This window comes from Venturia canescens, chromosome 10 (assembly GCF_019457755.1).
Source record: "Venturia canescens isolate UGA chromosome 10, ASM1945775v1, whole genome shotgun sequence".
Lineage (NCBI taxonomy): Eukaryota > Metazoa > Arthropoda > Insecta > Hymenoptera > Ichneumonidae > Venturia > Venturia canescens.
Window position 1 is genome coordinate 12,270,425 of NC_057430.1, and position 12,007 is coordinate 12,282,431.

Here is a 12,007-nt window from a genome sequence, read left to right on the forward strand (position 1 = left end):
AAAGAAAATTAAATAAAAATCGAGCTTCGATCGATTTATCAAAAAATCTCTTCAATTTTTAATCCAGATTAGAAGATCATCGTTTAGATTCAACTTGGAATAAATATTTTCGTTAATCCCCGAAAATTGGCATCGATTTCTTGCGATTTAACGAATATCCATTTTCCAAAATGAGTGAAAGTGAACTTTTTTTCCGGGCCGACGACTCCCTCTGCATTGCAAAAGTAAGTCGACAATTTTCTTTCTCTCTTCCCTCCTTTGTTCCCTCGATCCTTACGGATACCAAGTTTTTTGTAGACGGTGCTGTACCTGTTGCGATCTTCAGTCCTCCGAGGTGCATACGCGAAAGAGAGAGAGAGAGAGAACTGAAATATTCTGCGTGCGTGTGTGAGTGCACATTCGATGGGCCCGATAGGGCGGGACACGAGCATAAACAATTGCGCATCGAGCCTCGCCCCCTCCCAGCCCTCGACGTACGACTCACGGCGATATCCTGGCAACAATAAAACGAGTTTCAACATATTTTTCGCCGTTCCCTTGCTGAATAAACGGTCAGGAACAAAGATTCATGGAACAAAGCATAGCGGAAGAGCAAAGCGCGAAAAATACGATTGGCGCATTTAAAAAATATTCGAGAAAGGAAAAAATCTTGGAGGAGTCATTCGCGAATAGCGATTTTACGGACGACCGTTCGGCTACAATCGATTTCTCGGACCCGAATCATCAACCATGGAAGATTCTACATCCAAACGTTTTTTTTTCAATCCTATCAAAACTTCAGTTATTCGGGTATTTTCTTTTTCAGATTTTCTCCGCTTCGACTCGGAGTTGGAATACCGAAAAGGATTGACGCACGCGGAGAGAATCGAGCCGCGGAAGCTTCATTAAAAATTCATCGAAAAGAAACGCCAGTTAAACGCTTTTAGATTGTGAGTCAAGTCGAATCGATTTGAAAAAAGGAGTAAAGTTTGAGGAGACGAGAAATCGAGATTGTGACGAGACGCGAGCGGGAGTAATTTCGGGCCGATGCGTTTCGGCTATTTAAGGAATGTCTCTCGCTGCTCTTACGGCCGTTGTTACAACACGCGCGCACACACTCAACGAAGAAACTCGTCTCCGTGTGTGTATGGATTAACTTAATACTTTCAAATTCAAAGAAAAACATTATTACCCATTATTATATCGGCGCGTGTCCACGCCGGATCTTTTCCTCGCCACGTGCCACTTCTCGTCGTCGAGCCTCGCAAAAAATCATCTCTCCGAGACGAACTCCTTGTTCGTGGGCAGGCCTCGCGAGGCAACGACGAGTTAGTGCACCCGCGGCATTGCTCGACTTTCTTCTTCTCCGTTCCCGTTGGTGCGCGAGCAGCTTTTGAGTGTCGCGAATATCTCGCTCTCCCCACTGCTCTTCCATCCCGATGAGGTACCGACTCGGAAAATCATTTTCTCCCCATTGAAAGCTGACTTTTCGAGAAAACCCTAAGAAACCGACGTTCCCGCTTAAATTTGGCAAATTTATCGAAAGCACTTCCAAATACGAGCTTCCCTTTCGCGCGGGGATTCGAAACGGAGCAAAAACCGCCTGCGAAAACACCTCCGCGCAAGCCAAAAAAGCGGAGCACTTTAAATAAGAGATAATCGTAAATGAATTTATGTCTCAAATGGAAAAGCGGATGGTTCCATCGCCGCGCTTGTACACGTTTTTGCGGAGCTGTACCGCGGAGTCTTTTTCGACGAGCTCGTTCGCAGACCGTGTACGGTTCTCTTTCGCGGCCTAAAATAGAGATGCAATTTTAATTGGAATAAGTGGCGATGGCGATTTAGCCTGTTGGTAATGCTGCGGAGGGAGAGGGAGAAAAAACTCATACGGGGGTTGGTTTCTCCGTAGTCGGAGGTCCGCAGGGCGATCGGCACATCCTCGCTTCGCGTTCCCCGAGCGCTCTCTCTCTCTCTCTCTCTCTCTCTCGCATGTTCGCATTTACGGTCTCACCAATAACACACATTGATCGTTGCTCAAGCATGTCATGCCTTCACCCCCCCCTCGTCTCGAGTTTTCTTGTTCGACTTGTACATAAAACGACTCTCGTCGTCGTTCGTGAGTCGCGTACGTGCTCGACGGTTCGATCGATCCCCTAATTTATTAATGCGACGGACGTGCGATTCCGCGCTGCGCGACCGATACCGAAAACGATCGCTTTCTCTACATGTGTGCGCGACCCCCCAAAAGAAATATCGAAATTAATCAAGCGCTCGCTCTCTCTCTCTCGCTGTCTGTGTGACTTTTGAGAGTCCCTGAGAGCGTTTAAAGTACGATTTTTTAAGGACTGAGAATGAGAGTTTGGGAGAATCGAAAAGAGAAAAAGCGAAGGTGCTGCTGGCTGCGGGAAAAAAGTAATGAATTCTCGATGACAACGAAACAATTTTTTCTCGCGGGGCTTGCATAATGATAATGATATGAGAAAGAGGAGAGATCGCGGGGCTGGTGAAGCTTGCTCGCACAAACCCGAACAATGGGGGCGCCAGGAGGAAAGAGCGCGCAGCCACCGCGTTGAAAAGTGAGTAAAAAAGGGCAAGGAAAAATCGAGCAAACAAATAGCCAATTAAAATTCCGCTCGCAAACGTGGCAACATACTTTTGTGTCAGCTGTGCGCGGCCAGCTTCCAGGCTTGTCCGACAACAGTGGCATGCATTGTGTTTCCGAATGAGATAGAGCCTCATATTACGCTCTAAGAATATCTGCTCTCGGTGCTTATTTTGCTGCTGTTGCGATAAACTTAGCGGCGATGGGGCTGCTCGAGACCTCGAAAATGATGGCGCGCACTCGCTTAATTGACCAGTTTTTTCGTCACCGAGATCCATCGGTTTTCCGAGGCTTCGTCGAAATTCGATTACGTTCAATAGTCCCTCGATTGCATCGTGAAAATATCGTAGAAATCGCATTTAATCTTAATTATTAGTCTCCGGAACGAAAAGTCCTCCCGGTATAACTCGTGGATTTATGCGGCAGACATAAATCGATCAGGAGCAGCAAATTTAATTTTAGTTCATAAAAAAGAAGGAATTAAAAAAATCGTACCCACCGATGCCAGTCGCTATTGCTCCGGTGTGAGCATATAGCTATAGAGGTAATTCAATAATTACTGATCAAACAATTACGGCGATAAAATCCCGGGAAATCTTGGCCCGGCGATCAGGACTCTTTCCGAGGTGGGTTCTCCGCTCGCGCGGACTTCTCGCGCGCCCAGCGAAAGTGAGAAAGAAACAATAACGCGGTGCGGATCGACGGAGGAAAAGAAACGAGATAAAATAAGATATTAAATGGAGAATAAAAAAAGGAGCGAGGACGATGCGAATCCGGAGTTGTTTCGGGCTCGGGGACCCAGCCAGGCCAACGAGAAAAAAGGCTTTGAAGTTTGAGGTCGAAAACGATTACTAAATTACAAACGCGTCCGTTTAGATAAGATCGAAAAACCATAATTGCAGTACTATTCGTACATTATTGGCTCGTATATTATTTGACGGGATTCAATAACTTCTGTGCACGAAGAAGAAGAAGAAGGTACAGAAATCTTCGGACTGAACGCGCGGCTGCTGGTCTCGCTGCCGATCCTATCTCTTCGTCGTTAAGCCGCATTCGCAATATCGATCGACGCCCTGATGAATGAGCGAATCCCTCTCACTCGCTCTCCTTCTCTCATCCCGCAACCTCGTATTCGCCTTCTCCGCACTTTCTTGCTTATATTTTATTTTATCTTTATGCATTTTTCTCTCATTTTTTCTTATTTATTTATACCCTTCTTCCATTCCTCGTTGCTTTTCCCCCTTTTTTATTCTCCCATGATTATTAACGTTAAAATTGAATGCCGAGCCGTACGCTCGACTATAAACAGGCTGCTTCGCTGAAAAGCCTTTCGAGAGACAGAGCGAGCCCTTTTACCGACGAATATCGACTCTTGAACATCTAATTAATATATGAAAAATTACCATCGATCAACACGATTTTCTGTATACGAGCCCAGCACTATTACGCTATCGACCAAATGCCTTTGTAATCAATCCATTTTATTAATGAGGTTGGCAAAAGCTGCGTCGAATGACTGATTCATCGTCCGTTTCAAGCATTTCTGGCCTCATTTACATGAGGATAATCTTCAATCGCGTTATTCATCATTTCAATATCAATCAATATATCGTAAATTCAAAGCACACCTTCAACGTTTTTCAAATTTTTTTCTCATCCGATCTTGGCTCTCGCACTCTCGCGACGACGAATCAACGATTCCCACTCCACTGAGTGAAAGGAAACGGTTTGCTGAAACGTGGATGCGCAAAATTTTTAGAAGAAATTTCGAATTTCCGGGAACCTCGTTCGCGGGGTTCGGGTTTGAATAAAAAGAAACAACGAATATTTATCATTCTCCGGGCGATCCCCCCCCCCCCCCCCCCCCCGAACAGCAATTTTGTATATCCGAAAAATGTATAAAGCGGAAGAATCTTACGGGAAAATATTCGACTTCTTTAAATTTCTCGTTGCGTCGGCTCGATGTGTCCGGCGCATAATCTGCATAACGCAGAACGAAGCTTCTGCGTTCTTTCGGTTTCTTTGCCCGATTACTCGTTTGCTTGAGCGAGAAAATAAAAGACTGCGAGGGGGGATAAAAGTGAGAAAGATGGGAGACCGTACTGTTACGAAACGAGTTCGCGGGGAACGAAGTTCTCTCACACACGCCCCGGATAAACGGGGACCACCCCACGTCGCTTTGGTTACGCGAGAAGGCGAAGATGTAACCGTGGACACGGTAATTACGAACGCGCTTTACGAATTACGAGCTCGCTGTCTCTTTTTCTTGTACCTATATTCGATCTCGTTTCTCTTTTAACATCGCGCGCTTTTAAGATGTGACTGATAATGCTTACCACACTCGATAAATTCTCTTACACCAGAAATCTCTTTCTTGAAAACGCTAAAAGTTATGATTTTCGCTCGAACTTGTGACTTTACACCTGTTCAATTAACCGCGATTCATTTGCGCGTTTCTAACCAATTTCCGCAATTAAGGCAGACCATGCCCGAAGGATCGTATTTTATGGGTGTCTAAATTTGGTCGATTTTTACTCCCTGAATATACAATCACTTTAAATTCATGCCACAGTTATTAATTCGAAATTGTAAATATATTTTTTCAACTTATCTTTTGGCGAATGAAATTGCAAGCCATTAATTAATCCATCACTCACGGAACCCCAAATTTCATTCATCCCTGGCGAAAATAAAAGTTTTTCATGCAAAAAATCGCTTTAGAGAGCGCAAAGGGAAAACATAAAGGGAAATGGATCAAGAAAAAAGTTTTAATAAAAATACAGAAGGCTGTGACAATAAGAATGGGCCAAAGCAAGAAGAAGAAACAAAATGGTGAAATAAGCAAGTGTGAGGTTACGAGTGCTCATTTTATCAATTTCGTTCAATCTTTTTATTACTAGTAAGACAATCGTCTTGAATTCTTCCCCAGACCTTCGTTATATACTTCATTGTTTTTGTGTACTTTTTCTAGAGAGATAAACGATATTTTACGCATGTTCCCTTGTGTATTTTTCTTCATATTTAAACACGTTTATTTAAATAACCAATAAGACGAGCCCTTTAAAATTTGGTAAGCGTATGTCAGTCGACAACTCGAAGAAAATCGTTTCGTGGGTGAATTATCTTGAAATTTTGCTTCTCACAGCTTTTTAGTTTCATACAAACATTTTTCAGGTTTTCTGGAAATATTTCGAGTGGAAAGTCCAAATTCATCGTTTTTGGGGGAATTTCAAAATTTCCGGCACCCGCTGCAGAAGATTTTGTGAACCCTTCGGAGATGCAGACATTTTGGATCTTCAGCTTCTCGAATTATTCAGGATCCTAAAAGGAAAAGCTCAAAACGGTGCTCATCGCCGCTTCGCTACTTTTTTTTATTTGCATTTAAAGTTGTCAAATGAATCCAGGCAACTTCAGGCTCCTCGAGAATGTTCGGAGAGAAAAATTTGTTGGTTAACTCGTTTTGTTTTGCGGTTAATGATTTATGCGAAATTTTATTATCTCGGAGGTGCAAAAGGGGAAGAGTTTACTGTTGCAGTGCGTCGCATAGTGTTCGAAGAATTTCCTCACGTACATTGGCAAGCATCGGGGCGCGAGGGACAAAAGGACCCTCGTTTGTAGGCTCACCGAGGCTCGATCCGCCTTTCGAAATTTCAACGATCCTTATATTCCTCAATAACTATATTTATATTCAAAGATCGTGGGAGTAAGCGCGCAATAACTTGTCTTCTTGAGCAACGGTTCATCTCTCGTTGCTACAGTCGACGTGTGAGACTCGAGACCGTTCGTATTCTTCGGACACTCGATAATAAAGCGATCGGACGTTTCTTCGTGGGTATAAATTTCAGTGCTCACAGTGAAACCCGCCAAGAAGCCTCGCATACGCCACGGGCTTATTTCATTTCACGTTCGGAGAGTGCCCACCCTCGTTATTCTCTCGTACATTTTACTCATCGAGCTTGTAACAAGTTGACGCAAATATCGAGCGAAGACCCGAGGATGGAAACCTGGACGATTGCCTTTCGAATTCGGGTCTAAAAATAGTCAATTTTAGTGGAAATTCACGTCGCTCTGCTTCTTCGAATCGAGATATTTGAATGAAAAACTTTTGATGCTTTTACACAAGATTAACACGGAATTGGGATTTCTCTGGATCGTTCCGAGGCTCCTGAAATTATTGGGGACTCGGAAATTATTGCTCGTTGAACATGGAAGGTGGAGAAGTTCCTGGAACGAGGAACGAGGCGACGAACGGAAACGGGAGATTGAGCGCCGGATCTCCGAGGAATCAGTCGAAAGTTTCGAGGATTTCCGAACCTTCGAGATCGCGGAGAGAATCGAAATCGCCGAGGGCTTCGGAACCTTCCCAGCCGAAACAGCAACCGGAGACTTTACCGGTTCCTGAATCTCCGGAACCGGAAGAACAATCGGAACCTGCTTCGATTGCTGAGGCTCCGAAAACGGAAAAAAAAAACGGAACCTTCTCCGGCGGCGGATCCTCCGGGGCCGAAAAAACTATCGGAACCTTCAACGGTTCAAGACAAAGCTAAAGGCGATGAGTTACCGGTAAGAAGGCCAAAAAAAACTTTGGGAATCGGTCAATTCCCATTTTCGCTTTCATTTTTTGATACTTTTTAATGTCGATTCATCCACAGACCGAAAAAAGCACGGTTACGGCAACGAGCACGAAAAGTATGTTGATAACGACGCCCTTGGAAGATTGCGAGAGCCCTCACAGGGTGAAAGTTTGCGTGGTTGGCGCCGGAAAAGTCGGGATGGCTTGCGCGTTATCGATTCTCATGAAAGTGAGTGCCTTTCATTGCGAATAATCATAATTGAAACTCATTCATTCGTGAATTTGATAAAATTGAAGTCAAAACGAATTCCATTCCAAGAGAATAGCGAGCGAAGTTTGTCTGATCGACAAGGATTCCTCGATGGCCGAAGCTGAAGCCGAAGACATAAGACACGCGGGTGTTTTCCTCGGCAGTCCTCTCGTCTCGGGAACCTCAGGTGAATCACGAATTCTTCCTCCACCTTTGTCGTGCGACGCCATCGATAACGGTCCAGGATTATTATTCTTTCCGCGCTTGGAAAGACTCGGCCGTGGGCCGAGAAATTTAAATGAAAAGTCTAGAAAAAGATTCGGTCGTGAAAAAATGAGGGAATTTCGTTGCTGAGCTCGACTAATCTGACCGATCTCCGTCCGTTGACGAGGCCTCCGCAAAACGCGCTGCTGCTGCTGCTTTCTCATTTCGTCGTCAACTCTCCTTTTGTCTCTCTCTTTCCCAATATTAGCCAGAAGGTTTTGTCTCCTTCGTTGCATCCTCCGCTACCCGGGAGCGTAAAACTCGTGCATTGGTTTTATCGGCGTGTGGAGATCGGCCAAGATGTCACTTGAGGATTACGGTCGCAGCGCTCGTGTCCTTTCTCATATTCCGCGCGCACTTATTTGTCAGCGAGTTTCTCTTGCGTCGCGCGAGCGTTGAACGGAGTTGAGAATTTTGTTTGAAAAATGCCACGACAAAATCTCACGCGATTATCGCCGAAAGAATCGCTTCACACCTTTTCCTCGAGGGCTTTCTTCACTTCTAATTTCTTCGAGTTCCTTGCTCTCGAGGAAGATCGAAGACAAGGGATTCCAGAAAAGGAAGAATTTTTCCCAACGGGTCTTTCCTCGCGACGCGAGAATGGCGATCGCGCATTAACGAGAGCGAGCCTTTTTATGGGAGTTTCGAACGACCTTCCTTCTGCAAGGAGAGAAAAGAATTTTCGGAAATGGCTTCATCCGCGACGAGCATTTCTTAACGCCAGGAATAACGAGCCAGGAAACTCGACATTTTTTTCGAAACCGAGAAAATAACCAAAAAATAATTCTTCCAGACATTACGATGGTCCGAGATTCCGCGGTCGTGATAATAGCCATGGGAGAGCGAATCCCCGGCGAGGTCCCAAACGTCAGGCACAATTTGGATATCTTCAAAAAAGTCATACCAGCGATCGCGAAATTGGCTTGCAACGCTATTCTCTTGATCGTGACTCAACCGATCGACGTCATGTCGTACGTGGCTTGGAAGATTTCAAAGTTTCCATCGAACCGCGTCCTCGGGACCGGCACGCTTTTGGACACGATGAGATTCCAGTATTATTTGAGCAAGAGATTGGGCCTGGCCAACAGTTCGATAAGCTGCGCTTGCATCGGTGCGCAAGGCGCTAATTCCGGTTATTATAATTTCTCGATCAATAGTCATTTCGAGTCGACGAAACTTCGGTCTCCCACGCCAACATTAGATTCTCACACAACATAAGAGTGAAAATGCAACGACTTTCATCGAGCGCTTAAGCCCCGATCATCAATCCTCACGATAAAGACTCGATGACCTTTCAAATTCTCCCCGTCGATGACGCATACCAAGAAAATCGAATTCCATATCAGTTTTGAGCATCAGGAATTTTCAATCATAAGCAACCGAAAAAAAGTGTTTGGAATTAAGTGAAAATGATATTTCCCGCAGTTCCAGCGTGGTCGGGGGTCCACGTCGGGGGTGTTAAATTGAACGACGTCAATCCTCGGATCGGGAGTCAGGGGGATCCGGAAAGATGGCACGAGGTCGCCGACTCGATTCACCAATGGTAAAGAAAAAAGCTCATAATTAAGTGTGACAATTGAGTTAGCCCGCGCGCGAATGGTATTCTTAATGAAATCCCACGGGCATTTGAATCCAAATAAGTGAAGAGAGGCTGGATGCAATGAAAGGAGAAAAAGGCCCGAGCTGTTGGGCCCTCGGAGTTTGTACCGCAGAGATCGTCGATGCTATCGTCAGAAACACGAGAATTATTTTGCCGGCCTCGACGTACATTCACGTAAGAATTATTTCTTTCGTTAAACTCCGCGCTTTCGCCTTCGCTTTGAATCGCGGTACTCCTTTGCTCATCGCCCTCCATATATATTTATATATATCAATAGAAATATATATGCGGACACGTAACTATGCTCGATAGTCGTCGGGAATATCGACGCGTAGCCGCGCACCCGAGAAAAAGATGGTAAACGAGTGCCCTAAGGAGTGCAAAGGCTTCCGTGTAAAAACCGCGAGGAATCGCGCTCCGCAGCGAGGCATTACTTTTCCTCGTTATAAATATATGTATACGTTTCCCCAAACATTTTTTTATCGATTATTATTTCCCAAGGGGAGGTTGAACTGACGTAGAAGCTGACGGTATGATTTTGCGTGAGAATCCAAGCAGATTAACGAATCCAGGGCATTTCTGTGGGACTCCACGTCGATTTGTGGGTCGCGGAATACTTGAAAACTCATTTTCCTAAGAATTGTCCTCGCGATAAATCATCGACCTTTGCAAATAAATAAATTCACGTATTTTCCCTGATATTTATGGATGAGAAAATAAATGTAAATGAACGAAATGCAGAGCTGCTCCCACGGGACTGACAAGGACGTCTACATGTCGGTACCTTGCGTTCTCGGAAGAGAGGGTGTGCATCACAAGGTAAGACAGCGACTAACAGATCAAGAGAAATCGTCGCTTCAGGCGTGCGCCGACAGCATTCGTAACGCACTCCGTGACTCTGGTATTCTTCGTGATACGAGCGAGGACTTACAGGACTGAGGACTTGTCGGGGAGTCCGGACCTCGTCTCGTCTCTCAGACTTGTTACTCTGAGACGGAAGAGCTTCGGACTGTTGCTTTATATTTTTTCTCTTCTGCCATTTAAAAATGTCGATTTAGTTGAATCAGTTTCTGAAGAGTTTTACGAATTGAGTGAAATTCATAAAAATATCGAAATTAACGATAATTTTGGTGAAATTTTCAGCGAATCTCGATTAAAGTTGTGAGCGAAAAGCAATAAATTGTATAAGTGAAATTTTTAATAAAATCAAGCTCAGCGTGTGTTGAGCAGTTTGAAGACGTGAAAAAATCCACTACGAAAAAGTGGGTGTGCTCTGAAAAATGAGAAATCGAATTGAATAAAAGAAGCGATGTAAATTGTTATCGTCCATTGATTAAATAAATCAAATCACCTGCGCGTATTCTCGAAGGGTGACTCGGATCGTTCCGAGGAAGAATATTCCTCGCTCTATCGGAAATTAGAATCTCTTCGTCCGGATACCTGAACGATTCTTGTGCGAGCTAAGAAAAGTTAAAAGCCTGAGAAAGAGAGAGAGGGCCAAAGAGATCGAGAGAAGGAGAGAAAAGAGCATGAGTTTGCTCGTAGAACATCGAGTGAGAAGGAACGAGAACGAGGAGGACGAAGAATAAGAGCACCTGCACTCGATACCTCATGTGCAACAGCATCTGGCCATCGATCAAGTATGAGTGGATACAATACTTTTGTATCCTCGAACGACAGTATAATATACTTTGAATATATTTATCATTAAGTTATGTTAATTTTATTTCGAGCGACGATCATTATTTAACGAATTTTTCGATCCTTTCGATGAAAATCGATACACTTTTGCTCATTTTTTTGCACTCTTCTGCTTCATCAGACCTTCGATCTCGCGTTACATTTTTTATCTTCCAATGGATTATTCTAGTTTCGATTTTTTTGAACATTTTCGAAATTTTTCGTTGCAAAATCGCTTTCACAAATATCCAAACGGCTGTGGACTCGTGGAGTTTTTTCCATTCCATGGACGTTCGATAAAAAACTCATTCGAAGACCGAGGCACTGGAAAAATCGATGAAAACTTCGATTTTTCTGACACTCGGCTAGAGCCGGAATCGAAACCGGTGGAGCGAGGATCGCACGTGCCAAGTTGAAGGGAATTTGGGAACGAGATCGTAACGAGGAAACGAAAAATTTGCTTCCCATTTTGCGTCAGCGTGTCCTCCCGAGCTCATAGAATCCAGCTGCGCTCTGCTCCGAGTATAATGTTGTATGCAAAACAGCTGAGAGACTTCCATCCGCATTTTGTATCGATTACGGAAATTCGATATTTTTAGGAAAAAAGCCTCCTCCCGGTGCGGATCGAAACTGTCGACAGACTGGATGAGAAACTCTCGAGAAAATAAGATGATCGGGTGCGTATTTTAGCTGCGTTATGGGGAGTTTTGAAGTTTTTATGAATGCAGAATTAAGGGATGAATCTCATGAATAAATCTACTGTAACTGCGATAAATCCAATAAAATTATTCATTGTTTTTGAAAAGGAGGACGAAAGAATGGGGCGAGTGTTGGACGAAGCTCTTTGTTTTCTATTTTGCTTTAACGACCAGAGCAATTTAGTGTGAATTAATTGTTTCCAGAATAAATGGTCTCTCGAAAATTTCGACCAACTCGAAATGATGAGAGCTCGGATTACAATCGTCGCTGAGCTTTCTTTTCATAATGATGTTTTTCCTCTCTGTCAAAACATTTTAACGTCCCTCGAAGGGTCGCTGAAAAGGGAGTAATCATTGCTTT

General features: G+C 44.1%; 1 protein-coding gene across 1 annotated transcript; it reads left to right on the forward strand.

The window, feature by feature from the left end:
- Window positions 1-7,215: 7,215 nt before the first annotated feature.
- Window positions 7,216-10,588, forward strand: LOC122416787 (L-lactate dehydrogenase A chain-like). The gene is made up of 6 exons (XM_043429831.1): window positions 7,216-7,383; window positions 7,474-7,591; window positions 8,462-8,800; window positions 9,094-9,211; window positions 9,310-9,442; window positions 10,010-10,588. The coding sequence occupies exons 1-6, from the start codon at window positions 7,216-7,218 to the stop codon at window positions 10,205-10,207; spliced, it is 1,074 nt and encodes a 357-aa protein (XP_043285766.1). The 3' UTR covers window positions 10,208-10,588.
- The last annotated feature ends 1,419 nt before the right edge of the window (window positions 10,589-12,007 follow it).